The sequence below is a fragment of the Monodelphis domestica genome, chromosome 7 (genome assembly GCF_027887165.1).
Source record: "Monodelphis domestica isolate mMonDom1 chromosome 7, mMonDom1.pri, whole genome shotgun sequence".
NCBI lineage: Eukaryota > Metazoa > Chordata > Mammalia > Didelphimorphia > Didelphidae > Monodelphis > Monodelphis domestica.
In genome coordinates, this window is record NC_077233.1 from 111112471 (window position 1) to 111133019 (window position 20549).

The 20549-nt window shown below is 42.6% G+C and overlaps 1 protein-coding gene across 3 annotated transcripts in view; it reads right to left on the reverse strand.

Annotated features, from left to right (window-relative positions):
* Positions 1 to 447: 447 nt before the first annotated feature.
* ADAMTSL1 (ADAMTS like 1) overlaps positions 448 to 20549 on the reverse strand; it is a 1092747-nt gene continuing 1072645 nt past the window's right edge. For all 3 annotated transcript variants that reach the window (XM_056805329.1, XM_056805328.1, XM_056805331.1), the window contains 6 exons: positions 18219 to 18431; positions 15492 to 15672; positions 11238 to 11445; positions 7856 to 7965; positions 5764 to 5984; positions 448 to 3209 (listed from right to left, as the gene is read on the reverse strand). In XM_056805329.1, the coding sequence (XP_056661307.1) occupies positions 3103 to 3209; positions 5764 to 5984; positions 7856 to 7965; positions 11238 to 11445; positions 15492 to 15672; positions 18219 to 18431 (1040 nt within the window). In that variant the 3' untranslated portion in view covers positions 448 to 3102. The remainder of the gene's footprint in view (positions 3210 to 5763; positions 5985 to 7855; positions 7966 to 11237; positions 11446 to 15491; positions 15673 to 18218; positions 18432 to 20549) is intronic.

The following is a 20549-nucleotide window of genomic DNA, read 5'->3' on the forward strand; positions in this document are numbered from 1 at the left end:
TCTCTTTTAGCTCTAGCCCTAAGATAAGCTCTAGGGTCCTTTTCAGCCTTAAATCTGTGATTCTCTTCATTTTCCACTTTGACCTGCTTCCTTTAGGAGGCAATGTCCAGCCTGTTGTGTGATGTCCATCCCCCAGTGATGGGGATGTCTTGATTTTTAGTCATTTACTTAAGTTTTTTTTTAACCTGCATTAAGTCCAGGGTTGTTTTTGTTCCTTTTTGTCTTTCTTTGTATCCCAAACTTAGCACAGTGCCTGGCATATATAACTGCATACTTAAGGTGCTTAATAATTTATTGACTTGACTAGTACTGTTGTAAAATCCTTCTGACCAAAGAAATAGACCCGAGAGCCACGTTATGAAGGGAAGGGGGTAGGGATTTCCCTCCATAGGGCATTGAACCAGTTAGAAAAGCTAGACTTCATAAATAACGAGTCTGACAACAGAATTTAAATAAATAAGCTGCATTATCTGTACAAAAAATATAAATACAGACTTGTGTTTTTCAGGGAGGAATCACATCCTTCCACAGTATTTAGCAACCCTTATTCTCTTCTTGCGATGCTGCCAAGTCACAATTCACAGGACAAACATTTGAAAGTACATTCATTCCATGCAAGAGAGCTCCGGATTTTCCATTCCAAATTGTGGCTCTCTGGGGGTTTCTGCAAAGCATAGTCCCAGGTGCAAAAACCCTACAGGTGATTTCACTGGAAAGGTTTTGCTAGTTATGAAATGTACAGTTTCCCACTGTTTTCCATTAGCTACTGAACTAGAAACAATCACTCCATTATTATTAAAGGGATCTGCCCTTCATTTCATGCAAAACTACCATGTCACAAATCAAGCCTTTCCCGTTGCCCCATCAACCCACGTGTAAGATTTTACAATGTATTCTGTACACAGAGAATGGATGTATTCCAAAGTTAGATGCCAAACGCCATTAAAAATAGGAAAACATACAATATCACCACCAATTTGACAGGAACAAAACTTTAGGAAGATCATTAAAAACCCTTCCCACCCCCCACCTCACCCCCATAGCATTATCTGGACAACATCATGTACAATTATTAATATTGCACTTTTTATACAAGAAATCCTAATAAATATACACAAAAGATATACAGACATAGAAGACATTCTCTTTTTATTTTAAATAAAACTTACACTGATTCTAAGTAACATGATTTCTGGGAGCCCAATTGTGGAGGAAGAGGAAGAACGGAGAGAGACATATTCTGACCATTCCCTCCTTGCATCGTGGGGGAAGGACACATGAGAGGAACGTTGCTGTCCACTTGGATCTTGACTTCCCCGAATGAATGTTAAGTCTGAAGAGGCTCTCTCTCAGTGGCAGCACCCCAGAGTCGAGTGGCATCTTATTCTTGGGTGGGCAGAGAAGCAGAGCTGTGGCTTACTCTAGAGGCGCTGCCCCATCCAAGTCACCAACATGATAACATAAGGCATCTGTGCCCAAGTTGTGCCACAACAAGGGACAGGAAGTTGTTCCAAAATCAGAGTCTCCCAAATGAAGTCTTTTTGTGCCTTTGAAGCATAATGGGCATTAGTGTCAGGGAGCTCCTGATTGAGTGAAAGAAGCTTTCTCTATTTAAAATAATAGGTGATATAATTGGGTTTGACAGCTGGGGCTACAAAGGCAGAAAGGGGGTCTCATAAGAACAAGCCCTTCCATTGCCTAAGACACCCTACTTTTAAGGCACTAAGGGAGAAAGGGGAAGCTTTCCAGCCCCTGGATGGCTCCTCCAGTGCAGCTGGCCAGTCAATGGAAAGTACCCACCACTACAAGTCACTAGGCCATTCTTCTTGAATGCTGCAGCGCAGACATGAATGGCCCCCAATGGAGAAACAGAAAGCACAATGCCAGATCTGAGGGCTGATTTAAGAGGGAGCACAAGTCCATGGGTTGAGTAGACATATGACATTTTTGAGCCCAGCATAACCAGCTCTTATGAGGCAGGGTGATCCAAAGAAAAGCAGGCTGGACTGGAGCCAGGGACTGTGAGTTCAAATCCCAGCCCTGTTGCTAGTTGCTTCTATGACCTTGGGTAAATCACTTAATGTCTTTGGGCCTCGAGTTTGTTATCTGTAAAATATGTTGGAGTGGATGGCCCTGAGCATTTTTTTCAACTTTAAGTCTAGGATAACCTCAGACATAGTGCCGGATATGGTACCTCCAGTTCCCATTGCATGCACATGACCTTTTCCTGTCTCTTTCCCCATCTCTTGTTTCTTAGATAATATTGTACCTCATAACTCAATTCTTCTGCCTTCATTCCTGCACTGCCTGCCAATTTATTCACCTTACACTCTACTGTTTTATGATATTATTTCCTACTTTCCCCTCCAAAGAAGGAGGGCATGGTTCTAGCTCAAAGTCCACTTTTCTTGGTTCTCTCCAGTGGTCCTCATTGTGACAAAGAGGACATGGAAGGCAGATGAAACAAACCAAGACAGTCCTGTGATACACACACACACACACACACACACACACACACACACACACACACACACACGTGTGTGTGCACGCAGACACACATACACAGACACGCACACTTTTCTAGAACAAAACAAACACCCTGTTAGTTGTCCAAGGTTTGTGTAAATACATACAAATCTACCCCCTCCATTTTTCTCCTCCAATTTTCTTCCCCCTGTCTGTTGAGCTAACTAGGCATGGTGAAAGCATTGCCTCCAGGGGCCAGCAGTTTTAGGGGACTTTACCTTCTCCTAGTTGTTCTGTGTCATCCTAGGGGGGAAGCTCTTTTAAGCAGCTTGCTTTTTCTGGGCCCAGCTCAGCCTAGAACCCTTTTCTTCCTTTCCTTTTATAATTCTAGCTATTCCTGCCTTTATCGCATTCTGCCTTCCAGAAATGTGGAAGAGAAAGCTTGTCGAGGCCCTTATAGTTAAGAAGAGGGTCCAGGGAGGGAGTCAGATGAGGGGGGGGTGTGTAGGGTAGAGAGGGAGGAGGAAGAAGGGGGAAAATAAATAAATAAAATGAAGAAAGCTTGAGTTCTGTCCCACTTGGTTGCACGAGTCCTTTGTGTGTGGCCAGAGCAGAGCAATCCCCTGCACCCCATCTTCAGGCTTTGCCACAAGTCCCACAGCAGCGAGATTTGAACTGGGTCAGTTGGCAGAGTTTCAGCTGCTTCACCTTCTCGCAGTACCTGGTGGTGTCTCTGCACTCCACTGGTAAAGGGGAAGAGGGGGTTGGGGAGAGGGGACAGAAAGGAAACGATGAAATAAAGGCAAATTGACACATGCTATTCTGTGTAGCCCAGGCAGGCTCAGGGGGGTAGTCAATGGAACCTGGGTGGGCCAGAAAAGTGCTCTCTTTGTAGGCCAGGGCCTTGCCCATGTTAGGTGCTAAAGAAATCTTTGTGGCATTGATGACTTTGGCCCAGAACAGGCCAGAATTTCTCTCTTCGACTGATAGAGAAATGGGGCTTTTTCCAGCTGGGGTGGTAAGATCCCAACTCCCATCTGATGCACCAACCGGTTCCCTCTACTAGCCATAGAGAAGAAGGTGGGAAGCTTTTGCTTCTCTCTTAAATACTTCTCTAGTTTTCCTTTCCTGCCTGTCACCCTCTAGCTTATTCTGCAGAAGCCCTGTCGGCCTGCCTGGGACGGCTCTACAAGCATTCTTAAAGGCTTGAGGCATTCATCCTCTCTGGCTCTCTACGTCATGCCAAGCTGACAGTGCAAGGGGGTGAAGAAAGGGCCACTGAAGAAAAGAAAGAAGTCCACTATTATCTATAAAAGAAAAGACAAAAAAGGGCAAATGAGAAAAGAGGTTGTGCATGTGCATGCAGAATATATCAGACTCACTTTCCTGGGCAAGGGCTAGAATCTAAGCTGGGATGGCAGCCTTTCAGTGAGACCCCTCGATATTGAGAAGTAGTGTGAGAGAATAGGGAAGAATGTTGGACTTGAAGTCAGTAAAACCTGCATTCAAATCCTGATGTTGACTGCAAGATCTTGGGCAAGCTCTCATGGCTGAAATGAGGTGGGTTGGCCTGATCTCTAAAGTCTTTTCTGGCTCTAGATCTAGGATTATAATCCCATGACCTTCTGGACACCCAACTCCTTTGGGTCTCTTCCATACAAGTCTCAGAATACTTTGCCTTACATCACTTTCCTTATGTGACTAAATTGTGCATACAGCCTCTCTCCCCAACAGCCCCCCTTCTCCTCCTCTTTAGGTGGCAATCTCCTCCAGGGAAAGTGCTTTATTCTTCTTTGTATGTTCACTGCCAAGTCCAGTGCTGACAACCACTGAATTTGAATGGATTCAAGCTGGACTAAATTTGGCTCTACTTTGAGGTAGTGTTTGATGGTAGATTGATGCTTTAATTGGGATTAATTAATTATTAGAGTGCCCTCTTATGAAGCCCTGGTACAACGTGTTAGGTAGTTGTTATACCAGGCTGAGGACCTGGTGTCGATACGAAACCACCAGGAATACTGTGGATCTCTCGGTGGCAGTGTTGGCCACATTACAGTGCCCAGTGAGTGGTTTTGTGCACAATAGGTACCAGGCAGACATCTGCTGATGTAATGAAGTGAAAATGTTGTAGACTAGGAAAAAGACAACATTGGTAATTAAATTATCAATGTTAAGGTGAACATTTGGCATTTTGTCAGTTTTAGGGTCCTCTTCGCCAAGTGGGCAGAACAATCAAATCAGTCAGAAAAAAAATTAATTGGGCTCTGTGTCCCCTTGCTTTTCTCTTTCACCATATTTTCTTGCTGAATGATATGAGAGGAAGAACTGAATACCTAAATTCATTTTCTATTTCCTCCTTTTTGTCCTATGGTCTTTGTATCTTTCCTTAAAGGGAAGCCTGGCCCCTGTGGTGGTAGGACTTGAGAAGAATAAATAACCAAGTCTTCAGCCAATTGGGACATTCTGGGGTATGAAGAATTTGGATTCAGGAGACAAGAATGTGCTCTAATAATAGAAGTAGGAGAATCGGAGGCAGAAGAAATGGGTTGGAATCTAGGCTCTAGTCCTTAATTGCTAAGTGGCCTCAGGAAAGTCCCTTGCCCTTTCTGGGGCTCAGTTTTCTCATCTGTAAAAAGCGGGGTTGGACAAGATGATTTCTAAGGTCCATTTCAGCCCTCAACTCCTGTGAGTCTATAAAAAGGGTGTTAAATAGCAAAACTCATGTGTGTTGGCGCCTTGAAGAGTTCTGGTTACTGCATGGCCGAGAGGGAAGGAAACCAGATAACAGGGATGCTTGTTGTTTCATGGCGAGACCCTGCCATGGTGGTTTTCGAAGTGGACTTCATGGTTTTCTTCTTCGCTGTTTATAAGGCTTATTTTAATTGGCAAGGCCCGGCTGCTGCCTGCCGCCCACACGTGAGCTGGACGCTGAGTGTGTTTGGGTTCCCACCAGTTGCTCTCCCCAGAGGAGCCTAACCTTTCCTTTTCTCCTCAGCTCACACCCATCACGCTTAACCATTAGAGCAGTAAATGGAGAACCCAGATGTTGGGGTACATGTGCAGCATATGTGTATATGGCACATACCCTTGTACACACGTGTGTACAGACCCATACACACACACGCGCACGCACACACAGAGGAAAGGTTCCTTTGAGGACACTGCAGCCCGGGGATTGTCCTCCTTAAGAAAACCTGTTCCATAGCACTAACCATGGGGCCCGAGCCCTTGGGGCTGCCCTCTGGACCCGCAGCCCTGCTGGAATATTGCAGAGGACTCTTTTGGGTTGGAACGTACTGTTTTCGCAAGGAGTGATATTGCAGCGCTGCCAGTTGGCAGGACGGGGTCTCCAGGAGCACAGGTGCTCCGGTACAGGCTTGTTGGTGCGGATGTGTATGCAGTCCACCCGCCGGGACTGGAAGCCGTAGTTGCCGCACGTCGCTGTACACAGTGTCCACAGGCTGACCCTCCAGTGTACGCCGCAGGCTTCTGCCCAGCAGTTCTGAGTGCTCACAGGCCTAGAGGGAAACGTATGGGAGGGTGATCAGCACTCTGAGGGGCAGGAGAGAGCATCACCTAGGCACTGGGGGGGACCTGAAGGTTTCCCATCTCCATCCCCTCTAAGGTGGGTACTCTATGAGTATCCTCCTCATTCCTTGATGGGGAAACTGAGGCAGAGGTTAAAGTGACTTGCATCTCTACTTAGATAAGGGCCTCCTAATGCCGAATAAAGTGCTCTCTCCACTGTAACCATGACCAGGAACTGGAGGCTTTGCTGGAAATCATCAACTGTTCTGGGACTGCTGAGGTAGGGACATGTAGAATGAACACTGAATGGAAGAAGGAGAAGCCATCTTGGCTCCGTTTTTAGGCACCCCCTCTGCCAAACAGGCAGATCCTTAACTGAATTGGCAATCAAGAAATCTGGACCTTAATCTGAGAGCTGTGATGACTCCAGTTAATGGGCCTATTTATCTGTAATTTTGGAGAAGTCACTTTCTGAGTCTCAGTTTCCTCCTCTGTGAAATGAGGAGGTTGGACTAGACCACTTCTAATGTCCTATCTAGTTCTATTGCCCCAATGATCTTATGACTACATCTCCTCCTAGTTATTGTATTTATTCTGTATTTCTGGATCTGATTAGAGGCAGCTGGTGGCACAGTGGACAGAGTGCAGAGTCTGGAGTTAAGAAGACCCAAATTCAAATCTGGCCCCACCCTTATATTTGCTGTGTGATCCTGGACAAGTCATTTAATCTCTATTTGCCTCATTTTCCTTAAGTGTAAAATGGGCACAATAATAATACCTAACAATGACCAATAAAAACACCTACTAATAACACCTACCAATGTGAGGATCAAAGGAAATCATAATTGTAAAGGGCTTAGCCCCTTACACGTAGTAGGTGTTAGAAATAGAACAGAAATGCCTATTCCCTCCTCTTTCCTTCTCCTTGAGGCTCCATCATGGCCAGGGGGTAACCCTGTTTCTCTAAGGATAGGTCAGTAAAGTGCAAGCTCTGCTAGCCTAGAAAGGACTCAAATACTCTCTTAGTGACAGAGAAAAAGTCTTCAGTCTGAAGACCAGAGAGGCTGGCCATAAAGTGATGAATTTCTTTGGCTACAGCAACCCTCAAAGACCATCTGCTAAGTTCTAGAAGGCTCTGCTTGGAATAAGAGTTCTTTGGTCTTCTGAGGTAGTGGGCAGCTGGCTGGGTCTGCTTTATATGGGACTCTTCTTCAGCGTGGCTGTCCAACAATCTCGAGGAGGCAGGACCAATGTCTGTTCAATGGACTTTCTACAGCCCCAGACAAAGCTGAGAGAGAAGCACTTTGGATGAGAAAGATGCTGACCCAAGCATCAAGGAACACCCAGCCTTGTGCTCCGCAGTTTGGCTCCCAGAGAAACTACCAAGGGAGAAATGGGCTGATTGTCTCCTCCTGTGGGAATGACTTTGGCCCAGTCCAGATGTTTCCTGTGTGACTCACGGTTAGGGGAAGATCCTAGACCACTGACTATCTGCCGTGGCTTCCCTTATGATGTGGAAACGGTCAGCGTCACGGTTTCCTTGGACTGTTGTAGTAGCAGGGCCATTTACTGAGGCCCGTTTCAGGCTCAGTGGGCAGCTCTTTCCCCAAATGGTGGAGTAGGTACACATTCACTCATTTGGCAGCGGGTATCCTTGCTTCAGCCTCATTGCCCCGGCCCTCAGTCCCTCATGCACTCTGAACAGGTTCTCAAACTTTGGAAAGTGAGTGTGGGTGGTGGAGTGCCAGAGTGAAATCGCACTCCTAGAAACTACAGGATGGGAGGCTTTGGGAATTTTGATTAGGAAGTCCTCCCATTGTCAATCATGTGGGAGGCAGGGTGTAGCGGTGGGTGCTCTTACCTTGGGAGGGCACTACATTGCTCAAAAGGTAAGGAGATTCCATCCCTTGTCTGGCAGAAGACTTGTCTGTGCTGCACGGCCAGCCGGGGCCCGATGCATGGCCCATTACACTGTGGACCAGGGAGAAGAAAGTTATTAGGGGAAGGGAACAGAGGGGTGGAGCCTAGTCTTTTTTGGGAAAGTGCTCTTGGTGAAGGGTAGGAGGCAGGAGGACCAGAGTCCATTGTCTGGTCCTGCAAATGGGCTTCGCGAATTTACGAAGACTCAGAGGCACGGGGCTGTGGCGCTCTTGTCTTGTTTCAAGTTCCATCCAAAATCAAGTCCGCTCAAAGCCTCGAGGGAGTGGGAATAAAGGGTCACTGCATGGTTAGGGCTGTTTTCCTTTAGTTTGTATGGACTATATTTATCATCAAGTGGTTACTAGTAACAAATGTGGAGGCAGACCAAGAATCTTAGTTTCTTTCCTTCCAGATTGATCATTTGAAAGAATATCTTGCTATAAAATTTGAGAAACATAAATAGAACATTTGGAGTGGAGGACATTGAGAACAATGTGGGCCCTGCTGAGCTTTTCTTTTCAAAAATAAGAACTCTGAAAAATTAAGAAACCGAACCTTGCCATTTACCCTACTTGCCCTTGGTTTTGGAGTCTGCAGGTTGAGAACTGGACAGAAACTGAAGGGGAGCGAGGAATGTACCTCCTCAAGGCTCGCAAAAATGGGAAAAATAGGAGCATTCTGTGGTGTTGATGGGGTAGAAGTGAAACCCTGGGCAAGGGAATGGAGCTTGGTACAATTGGGAGAATGCCATGAGGGAAGCCAGCCAGACCTTTGGCACCGACACAGCCCTACTCTATTGTGGTTGAATAGCATTTAGGAAAGCTTTTCTGGGAGCTGGAAGGGACAATCTGGGGGCAACTCCTTCTACAATAAATAGCACTATAATAATGATCTCTGGAAGACACAAAGATCACCAGCCAGTGCTCCACATGTTTCTAGTTGTATCCAGTATGGCAAGATGACTGACAAATCCTTTCTGATCATGGTAGTAGCTTTATACTTAGATGCTGCTTCTTCTTTTTTAATACTTAGCTTCTTAAGGCAGTGATTCACTTCTGGGCCCTTAAAGATCCTTATTTGGCTGTGATGTTCATAAAACCACTGGGAGTTATTTAAGAGCAGGTGAGAAATATCAGCCATAAAGGGCACCAGACCAAGGCTGGTTCCTGAAGGTTGAGGAGGTGTTTGTATTTCTCCAAGGGATACCACTAGCATTATTTCTCCTAGCCTTACTGAACTACGGAGCTGGAGTAAAAAGAAAGTGCACGCCCTGTTCCAAAGGTATTTTCATAGAAATGTGGGCATATATTTTTGGGTTGGTGGGTGGTTCCCTGGACACAATCTCTTATCTTAGTGCCTTTGCTCACTCCCAGTCCTGGAAAGCTCTCCTTCCTCTTCTCCAAATCTATTAAATTTCTTTTTATCTTTTAAAAAGAAAGACCACTTAAAAAAAAAAAAACTCTTACCTTCTATCTTAGAATCAATACTATGTATTGGTATCAAGGTAGAATAGTGGTAAGTGCTAGATAATTGGGGTAAAATGACTTGCCCAGGGTCACACAGTTAGGAAGTGGCTGAGGCCATATCTGAACCCAGGACCTCCCCTCTCTAGGCCTGGCTGTCAATCCTCTGGGCCTCCTAGCTGCCCCCACAAAGACTACTTCTTGTTAGTTTAATTATCCCCACCCAACACTTGTCTCTGACATCATACTTTGTGTTGAAATTCTCTAAGGTACTTATATAATACTGGGAATTATAATTTTCTGTCTTAACCCTTTTTCTATTTGTTAAACTGGGAGTTCCAGGAGGAATGACCTCTCTTTTGTCTCTTCCATTGCCTAGCACAATATTATGCACACATAATGCTGACTGAATAACCAAATCTCAAAGGAAAATTCCAAGTTAAAACGATAGGATTGTAAGATCAAATAATTGATCATAATGCAGATAGAAGAGGATAAAAATCATTTGAGGAAGGGCCTGGAGAGATCCTTTACTCATTTTTCACTCCTTTGGGAAATGATCATTAATCATTTTTTTGGTAAACTCTAACTTTCTATCTTAGAATGTGACTTCTAAGGTAAAAGAGAAGTAAGGGCTATGTAACTGGGGTTAAGTGACTTACCCAGGATCACACAGCTAGGAAGTGGCTGAGATCAGAATTAAACTCATATCCTTCTGACTCCACTAAGCTACCCAGCTGCCCTGGAAAGAGGCTATATATGAGCCTTAAAAGAAGCTAAAAGTTCTGTCTCTTGCAGGAAGCCTTTCTCAGGGCTCCCAGGGGTTAGTTCTCTCTGTTTCTTCAAGTTGTCATATCTTAACATGCCTTTTACAGGTCCTATTCTCACTTCTGATAGTATGAAAGCTCTTTGAGGGCAAGGGCTTCTTTTTGTCTTTGTTTCTCTAGCACTGAGCACAGTTTCTTGCACAAGGTAAACCCTTGATAAATGCTTGTTGGATTGGATCTGGGACATCTCTGACTTGGAACGATTCTAGATATTGGACTTTTTTTAAAAATAGAAATTAGTATTATTCAGGAAATTGGAAGTGGGACTCTGGGGAAAAGGAGAATGTCATGGTCAGAACTCCTTTTTGGTTAAAAAGTTTCTTTGCTCGCTAGAAAATTGAGGCCTTTTTGGGGGGGAACATTTCTTGAATTCTTGTTATCAAATCTAGATAGCATGAAAGAATGAAAGAAAGAATGAAAGAAATGAAAAGAATGAATCAAAGAAAGAAAATGAAAAGAATGAAAGAAACAAAGCACAGGTGCTCCTAGGAGTGATGAGTGGTAGAATCTAGCTGAGAAAGGAAAGTAGATAATAGAGGATCTATAAGTGCTCAAACGCATTCTTTCCATTTACTAATTCTTTTGGACTTTCTTGCAATTCTATCTGGCTTATGCATGTGAAGCAGAGGTATACTTGGAAATGGAACTGTGCTTGACGTGATATGTTGATGGTTTGGGGTGAGACCACTGGATAGGATTCACTGCCTCCAACATTGCTTGGTAGACAGTGGAAGCATGATGGTGCAGCACCTGGAGTAGACCTTCGCTGTTAAGGGATGATAAGCACAGAGAGCAACCTATCAGGAAAGATGCCATGGGAATGGGGTAGGAGAGTTAAAACAGAAGATGAGGTAATGAAATTTGGGGAGTAGAATGTGGTATTAGGCACAAGGAAAGGGACTTGAACATGGGAGAGATGGGAAAAGAAGTATATTTGGTAAAAGCAGGGGAGGCTGCAGTTGTGGTATTTTTCTTTCTTTCCCTAAGCATCTATAAGCACACTGACAGAAATAAAGGCTGTCTGGTCCCTTACCTGACCCCAACTAGAGAAGGCCCATTCCACACAGAGCTGCTGGTTACACGCTTGGGTGTCCACAGGTCGTTTGGCCAGTTGGGAACACATCTCGTTGGACATGGGTACTGAGGCGCCACTGGCTTTTAGTTTCTGGCACGTAACTCGACGTGTCTGGACGCCTCCCCCACAGCTTCGGGTACAGGATGACCAGGGAGTGACCATCCACCTAGAAGGGAGAAAAGTGGTTAGGTAAACCAGAAAGCCTTGGTTTGTATCATGGGCTGCCACGGGAAGGAGCTTCCTAGATGTCCAAAGTCCACCTTCCTCTATGAAGATATAAATTTAGTATAATCTGGATGCATAGATGACCTTTTTAATAACCAGCACCATGAATCTATACTTATAGTGTGGAACCAATAGGTAGAATCCTTTTAAATGTTGAGACAATGGACACAGGAAGTATTCCTTCAAAGACAGCTGGAAAACCAACTGTGGCAGCTCATATATGAGCCAATTCGAATATGATGAAGGTGCTTCCTTCATCATGGAAGTTGTCCTGGTGGAAGTTGTCCCTCATCTGAGTAGTTATGCTCCGGAGACTCTTAAGGCCATTAGAAGGGGAAAGAAAGGTTGAATTAAGTCTAATTCACCGCAACGTGTGCTGCCTCTGGAAGGAAATATCTTTTAGCTGGTAGCTTATCTGATAATGCAGCCTAGGAGTTATCCTAGATTCCTCACTGTCTCTTACTCCCTATATCCAAGCTTTTGTCAAGACCTCCCAGTTTGCAATATCTTCCCAATACACCCCCTTCTCTCCGGTGACACTGCCACCCCTCTAGTGCAGACCACCATCATCTGACTCCTCAATTATTGCAATGGCTTGCCAGTGGATCTCCTGCCTCACTACAATCTATCTCCTGTTCAGTCACTAAAGTGATTTTCCTAGAGTGTACTTTCCCCTACTCAGCAACTCTAGGGGCTTCCTATTGCCATTAGAAACAAATACAAAATGCTCTGTTTGGCATCTAAAACCCTTCTTAACTTACCCTCTCCTATCTTTCCAGTCTTCCATCCAGTGACACTGGTCTCCTGGCTATTCTAGGAACAAGATGCTGCATCTCCCAGTTTTGAGCATACCTGGAAGGCTCTCCCTCCTTTCTGACTATTGACCTCCATGGCTTCCTTTAATTACTACAACTGTGACACCCAGCCAATCAATTCTGTATCCTCTTAATCCCACTACTATCTAGCTGGATACCTTAATATTTTTCTATAAAAACAGAACAAGAATCTAGGAAAACAATATCTGTAGCTTTTTTCTGGACATCAGTTGAATATTTTAATCAAAAAAAGGAAGTAAGGAGGGTCTACCATGATCTGTTTTTGATGAAACTATGCTGACTGTGACCACTATTTTCTTGTCTAGATGTTCATTAGTTATTCTTTTAACACTTCATTCAAAAATTTTGCCAAGAATTGAAATCATATTTATTGGTCTATAGATTATAGGCCTAGACTCTTTCTTTTTCTAACAATTAGGACAGTTGCCCTTTCCTCATCTTTCAATTTCTCCCCTTTTGGAAAACCTTTCAAAGTTCACTCACAGTGCATCAGTAAGAACATGTCAGTTCTTTCAGAACCTAAAAATGAAGTCCATCTGGGCTTAGTTACTTGAAATTGCCGTGGATAGCTGGTTGCTCGCCTATTCTCTTCTTATCTTGGATATCAATCCCCATTAGTCATTTTTGTTCTGTTCTTTTCATTCTAAAGATAATTTTGGCAATGAAAACAGAAGTAGAAGCCTTCCCAAAATGCACTCCTAGTTTTGCCTTCAGGAGCCAAGCACACTCAGTCTGATTCCTCTTCCATGACACAACCCTTTAAATACTTGAAGATAGCTTTCAAATTCCCCACAAGTCTCCTTTTTTTTAAAGTGAAAAATCCTATGCTTTGATTTGCATTTAGACTCCAACAGTTCTTTCTCTGGAGGTGTATAGCATTCTTTGTTACAAGTCCTTCAGAACTGGTCTGGATCACTGTATTGCTGAGAGTAGCTAAGTCTTTCACAGTTGATCACTGTACAATATTACTGTTATTAGGTACAATGTTCTCCTGGTTCTACTTAGTTGGCTCTGCATTGGTTCATGTAGGTCTTTCTAATTTTTTTTCCTGAAATTGTCCTGCTTAGCATTTCTTATAGTGCAATAGTATTTCATCACCATCATATACCACAATTTATTCAGCCCATGCCCCAAATGATAGACATCCCCCCAATTTCCAATTCTTTGCCACCACAAAAAGAATGGCTATAAATTTTGTTTGTACAAATAGGTCCTTTTCCCTTTAAGTCTTTTCTTTTCCAAGCCTAACCTCTCCAGTTTCTTGGTGGAATTCTCTTTTGGCCTGATTTCTAATTCCTTCACCATCCTAATCTCCCTTCTCTTGATGTGCTTCTGCTTGCAGTATCTTTGCATTGCCTAAAATGTGGCATTGAGACCTTGATCTACACCACTCTACATGTGGGGTCAGTGTGAGAAAACCATTGAAAATATAGAAAGAAATTGCTCATTGCTTCTTGGCTAATTCATTCAGAAAAATAAGGAGTGGCGTTAATCTCTTGAGAAAAAGTCAGCTGATATAAGTGGGAGAGGATGCCTGCTTTAAGCTCTTATGAGGGACACCCTTATTGTTTCTAAGGAACAAAAATAAAGAAACCTGGCTTCCTCTGTTTAACAGGGATTCTACATGTGTTGGAGAGAAAACATAACCAGGAAGATGCTTTTATTAACTGTGGACCATTACTGTTGTTTTCTGCATAAAAACAGAAGGGACTAACATTGCTAAACATAAGAAGAGTTTCATCTGAAGAATGATAAAAGGTAAAAGAGGTGGTGATATTCCCTTCCTGGAAAAGTGTTTTTTTGGAAGAGGATCCCTGGGGGTATGTGGAACAAAGTGGTTATTCATTTTGCTAGGAAATCTAGGTTTGTGGTAATTTTGCATACTGGAGCTGCCTTGGAGAGAAGATTCCTCTGTATATAGTCCCAACCAACAATCCAGCTCAGCAGAAATGCCCACATCCATGATTACTTGGGAAGCAAGCAGGAGGTGCTTTTTAACACTCCTTAGGGGCATTGAAACTCAAGCAGACCTATCCATTATTATTTCATTTACAGAAGTAAATTAGGTTGATTGACTCCAACCATCACCAAATCAAATTAAAAAGTTCCTGGCAAAGAAAAGATCTCTTCTTCATTTCACACAGCTTGGCAGGGCTGAATTTGCAGCTTCTTATGTCCCTGATGAATCTCAGGCCTGTGTTTCAATCCACTTTGATTTCCAAATATCCATTTCAGCAATTTCTCAGGAGCTGGGGGGAGGCACGGGCTGTGTTACAGTTCAGGAAGGGTATAAAAGGACATTAATCATTCCTGTGGAAACGTTCCCGTCAGCAAGTCAAACTGCTGATATTAATGAGTGTGTTTCATATTTCATTGAGTCTCTCCTGGTTTCAACTGTTCCTTATGACTCAGCTGGCAAAAGACAAAACAGTTGCCTAAGAGGTGAACGTCTTATGGAAAGGTAATAAAATGGCATTGTAGCAGTCTATGCCTAGCTCCTGCTACAGCTGGGTACTGACCCACCACATTCAATCAGTACGGCCCCAGGATAACTGAACTCATTCCTTCCCCCATTGACTAGCATCCTACAATCAAGGGACCTATTCCAGGGAGATTCATTCTTTCTCTTAAGGCACAGAGAGGAGGTAAAAAGTAAACATGAGGGAGTGTTCATCTGCACTAAACTTGGAGTGGAAGGACAAAGACTGGGAAAATCATGGTGGAGTTCCAGTGACAAATGTGCATCAAGGGGCTCAAACCTAAAACTCAGAAATCTCTGGAGTTGACAAGATTGAGACTTACCTTTGCCTTAAGGAGGTGTATTAAAGTATGACTTGAGGAAATATTGGATGAGTATCTCTTAACTGAACTTGTCTACTGATTAGTAAAGTTATTAAGACAAGAAAAGGCTTCTTGTATTTTCTAAATTGAGAATGTCTTGTGAATCGGCAGCTGATGGAGAAGAAAGTTCTAGCCAACTTGGGGTTGAAGAGTGTCTCTCTGTGACTAGTCTTCTTTCCCCCTCTGGGTCTTGGCTTCTCCATCAATAAAATTAAAGGGCTGAAATGGCTGATCTCTAAGGTCCTTTGGAGCAGCTTGAGTGACCTAGGATAATGAAAGGCAACATAGATATTCTGCTTATCAGACTCACCGGGATGGGCAGTCTCTTCGGTTGCAGGCTACAGGTTGCACAGCTGGCTTGGCTTTTCCGGCACAAAACGAAGGGCTGACCTCGGTACTATTCAGCACACACTTCAGCTGGGGTTGTTGAATTCCTTTGTTCCCACATGAGGCTGAACATCCCACCAGTTTGTCCACTGACCACCAGTATTCTGCAGAAGCCACAAGGTAAAATTGGAAAATCACCTGGGGTTACTTATAGCATTCTCTCTTTCAGTCTTTTTTTTTCAGTTGTGTCTGACTTTTCATGACCCCATTTGGGGTTTCCTTGGCATAGATACTGGAATGGCTTGCCATTTCCTTCTCCAGCTCATTTTACAGATGAAGAAACTGAGGCAAGCAGGATTAAGTGGTTTGCTCAGGGTCACACAGCTAGTAAATGTCTGAGGTCAGATTTGAATTCAGGAAATGAGTCTTCTTGACTCCATGCCCGGCCAGCACTCTATAGGTGTAGCTATTAAACTCTTTCCCATTATTCCAAGTTTGGGTTTATGAGTCATATTTACACAAGAACTTTTCTTTATTATCCCCACTTTCCCCGCCAAATGTTACTCCTTCCTTCAGATGAAGATATTTTAAATTTAATAATCACTTATAATAAGGTCTCAGAGGATGAATAGATCACTAGATCTGAAGTTGTAGAACCTAGGTTTGGTCATGGCATCTACTTCCTTTATGACTTTGTGCAAGTCACTTGGTTTCCTTATCTGTAAAAGATGGGGTGGGATATTATAATAAAGGATCTCTAAGACCCGTTATAACCCAATCCTATGAATTTTGTAATTTTTAAACTTTATAAATAACTAACAAACCTAAGAAACTCTTCATTTATATCACATGAGATCAGTCAATCAAGAAACACTTATTAGGCATATCCCATACACCGAGCACTGTGATGAGGTCTGGAGATAGCAAATGAGATGCAGAGAATTGCAGTTGATTTTGCTTTCTTCTGTTGTATGCACAAGACGGTGGGGGCAGGAGAATATTTAAAAATACTTCTGGGCTTGTAAATTTTTAGTGCTTCATTTGCAAGATGGTGCTAGGCAAATGTGCATACTTCTACTAGCTGCTGAGGTATAACAGCATAGGGCTGGCCAGCAGGGAAACTGATCTTTATTTTTCTGCCTATGATGAAGCCATGTTATTGTGGAGTGAGTGGGTGGGAGCAGGGGGCTTAAAGGGAAAAAAGTTTTATGGGCTTGGAAAAATTTTTTTACTTTCCAAAGCTACCTTTCCATATTGTCATCCAACAATTTCTTTCCCCTCAGAACCCTGCATTTTGGAAACACATGCAGTGGAATTTCTCTTTGAAGTGTCTCACATAGTCTTATGGAATAACCCAAATTTAGTCCTAGCTGACCTGGGTTTGAATCATGTCTTTTTGTAACTAGTCTCTTTCCCTCTCTGAGCCTTAGCTTTTCCATTAATAAAATTAAAGGGTTGAAAAAACTAATCTCTTTGAATGCCAAGCTAGAGGCTCCTAATGGGTATTTATAGAAAGGTTCAATTGCAATTTGTCCCACTGTTTTTGAATCTACTGTTATTGTTGTTCAATTGTTTCAGTCATGCCTGACTTTTTGTGACCCTTTTTTGGGGTTTTCTTGGCAAGGTACTGAAGTGGTTTACTATTTCCTTCCCTAGCTTATTTTATAGATGAGGAAACTGAGGCAAGCAGGGTTAAGTGACTTGCCTAGGGTCACACAGTAAATGTTTAAGACTATACTACTTAGTGGTCCACTAACTATTATTAGCACCAGGAGAATGCACAAGGCTGTCTGATGTTGGGGTATCCCAAGGAAAATAATGTGAATCCAAGCCCCTGCTTCAAATTCTTATACCTGTTCTAGATGGAACCCAGATCTGGGCTATTTGTTTGTTGCTGAACAAGCACACAAACCTGCATCTGCCTAATAGTCCATTTTATAATCCTCGCTAGGAAAGTCCACACTAGAGGAAATATTCTGCAGCTTGGGCAAAATGGTCTCCTTTGGTATTCAGTTCCAATGGTAACTTTTAGGGCAGATAGAACTGAAGTTGAAAGGTGTACCCCTCCTTGAAATGGCATTTCAATTGTAAACTGTCTGTAAGCAGACTTGGCTTGTAAAAGTTGAGATTTTGCTTGGCTTTGGGGTTCAGTCTCTAAGGATGCATGTTAATCCGAAATAAGTGCACTTTCTAACACTTGACCAGAATTTGAAAATTCTATCTAGTTCTCGAAGTTGACTTTTTCAAGAAATCAAGAATGTAACCAAATCAGCATGATTTCTAAGACCCAAACATCTCCTCTAGACTCTCTATCTGTGTTTATTTCTGCCTATGTGCATCTAAGTTCTTGGAGATGGTGGTTGTCTAATTTGGGGTTTATATCCCAGCTCTTAGCAAGGCCCCTGGCACCTTTTAAGCACTTCATAAATGCTTTTCATTAATTTCTTAATTTAGCATGGTACAGTAGATGGACGATTGGTGTTGGAGTTGGGAAGGCTAGGGTTCAAAGTTGACATATACTACTGGTTATGTGACCATCTACAAACCCCATTCAAGAACTTTTGTAGCTCTCTAAAATTAGAATTAATATTTGAATTGTCAAACTGTAAAATGCACATGAGTAGTTCTGCATGCTGATGAAATCTCAGGTTGAACAACAAAAAAGGCAACTATCACCAAAACCAAACCATAGTGCCAGTCTGCTTCTTACCTTGGATCACCAGAGATGTCTTCTGCACTAGCATTCCAGCTTCATTCTGAGCCAGGCAGCTGAATTCTCCCTGAGATCCTGCACTGACATTTCTGATCAGAAGAATCTGTCCAGCTGCCAAAATGTGGTATGTTGGCTCTGCTATTGTGGCAATAGGCTGATGGTCATGGAACCAAGTGATATTAGGATAAGGATGGCCCTTGACTGGGCAACCTAGGATGAGGCAAGTTAAGAAGCAAATCTTTAGCAAAGACACCAAAAAAATTCACCTTAATCATTGCTATAAAGCCATGGCTTTTGTATCTATGGAGCAGGAGAGATCTTCAAATCCTTTCTGTCTGATTTTGGTGATGATGAAGCAGGCCTAATGTAAACCAGGAATCTCTTCTAGCATGGTGCCTTGCATGGCATAGGGGCTTCCTAAATGTTTTCTGATGAAGAGGAGCCCTTTATGTTCTTAGGGTTCCCTCTAAAAGTAGATCCTTTTCTTTGAAGTACGTTCATTTATGTTTGCCCATTTTGTGCAGATGTTATGGTAGTTTTCAAAATTAACTGCTTAATTCAAAACTCTCAGAAGATGCCATGTTACTTTTCTGATTAATTCAATTCTAAGTGCCCAAGGATTTGTTGTATTCATTTCTCATGCATTCAATCAGTTTTCATTTGCTGAACAATATCTGTCTGTCCCTGTGTTGATATTGCATGGGAAGAAATCATTTTTCAAATAGTATATCAGGGAAAATCCAGAGGATCCAACAATGTTTGTAAAGGCCAAACAAATTCTATTCAAATCTTTTTCACAGAAGAAAACTTTTCCATAAGAATTTTAAAAAAGTCTTCATTGAAATCTAGTATAACTACTGATATGCATCGATCTAATTGTAATCTGCAGTGATGAAAGGAATGCCCATAGTGATGAAGATGGACCCACTGGATTATCTAAGGACACAATTATGGTAATATACTTCTGAGATACCATTCCTCCAGGGCCACTTGAGTGACATCATCAAAGTGAAGCCAGGGAAATGGGCAGGATTGATACCCTAAGTCAAGAAAAGCGTGATTTTTTTGTTGGGGTTATAGTATATCAGCTATCTCTACTCTGTAAATAAGATGAAAATGCTGGGAATAAGAATTTAATGCAAGGTCCAATGATGAAGAGAACATCATCTGTTACTGGCATTCCAGGGGAGACGACCTCCAGAGATGGTAGTGTTTTTTCATCTAGGGAGCATTGGCTACTATAGAGACCAGATCTAGAACTCACTTAGGATAAGAGGTGGAGAAACTAAGTTTCATCAAAGGCTAGAACAAGACTTAATAACTTTCTAGTGAATTTAATGAAGACATGGGAATGGGTCATTTCATCATAATAAATATTCCAGGAACAGACCCATTGAGTCTTCCAGGAAGGGTGAATATGGTGACTGCAGAGGACTCTAGGATGGTCTGGTGCTTAAAGGAAGAATCACTGGAAGCCTGATAAGGAAAGGTTCTTCTCATCCAGGAAGTTGAAGACAAGAGGGAGACTTCTGAAGGGCTGAATCCACAAAGATTTACCCCCAATTGTTAACATGGAGAAACAGGGAATGGAGGGCTAGAAGGAGTACAAGGGGAATGAAATACTTGTCAGTGTCTGCTCTTACTGGGGCTGTATATAGATTGCGTATTTTATCAGGTAAAGGACTGGAAAAAAACTAGAGCTATGGCGTAGTTAAAAAAAGCAATGGACTTGGCATTAGGAAACCCAAGTTTGAATCTAGATTCTACTACTTGCTACTAATGTGTTTTAGGTCATTTCTTTGGGCGTCAGTTTATTGCTGATTAAAATGAGGATAATAATAGTTGTTCTACTTTAAGAGTCATTTTGAGACTGAAATGAGATTGTACCTCCAACAACCCACATGTACCCACATCAGCTGTTATGCCACCTTATGGCTTAGGTGCCATCTTGGCTTATCAGTTTTCCCTAAATATTTGAAAAGTCAAATTCTCCTATATACTTCTGAATCACATCTTATGGGGATCAGTTTCAAAGACCCCTGCAACTCTTATCCATTAAAATCCTCATGAAGTAGGGGACAGTCCAAAGGAAGTGAATTTCCTGAAGGCAGTACCAGAAGAATTAGGTGAAGTAGTCAAGTACTCTTGAAACAGTCCTGATTTGAAGCTAGACAGAAATTTCACTTCTCAGAATGAGTGCTCACAAATAGAACTTCCTTCTGAACAGAGCCAGTATTGTATCTTTCTTTGGAGCCCAGTACCTAGCATTTCATGTATATTTATTGAATTTGAATTTGTTGAATCAAAGCAGCCTTACTAAATTTTAAT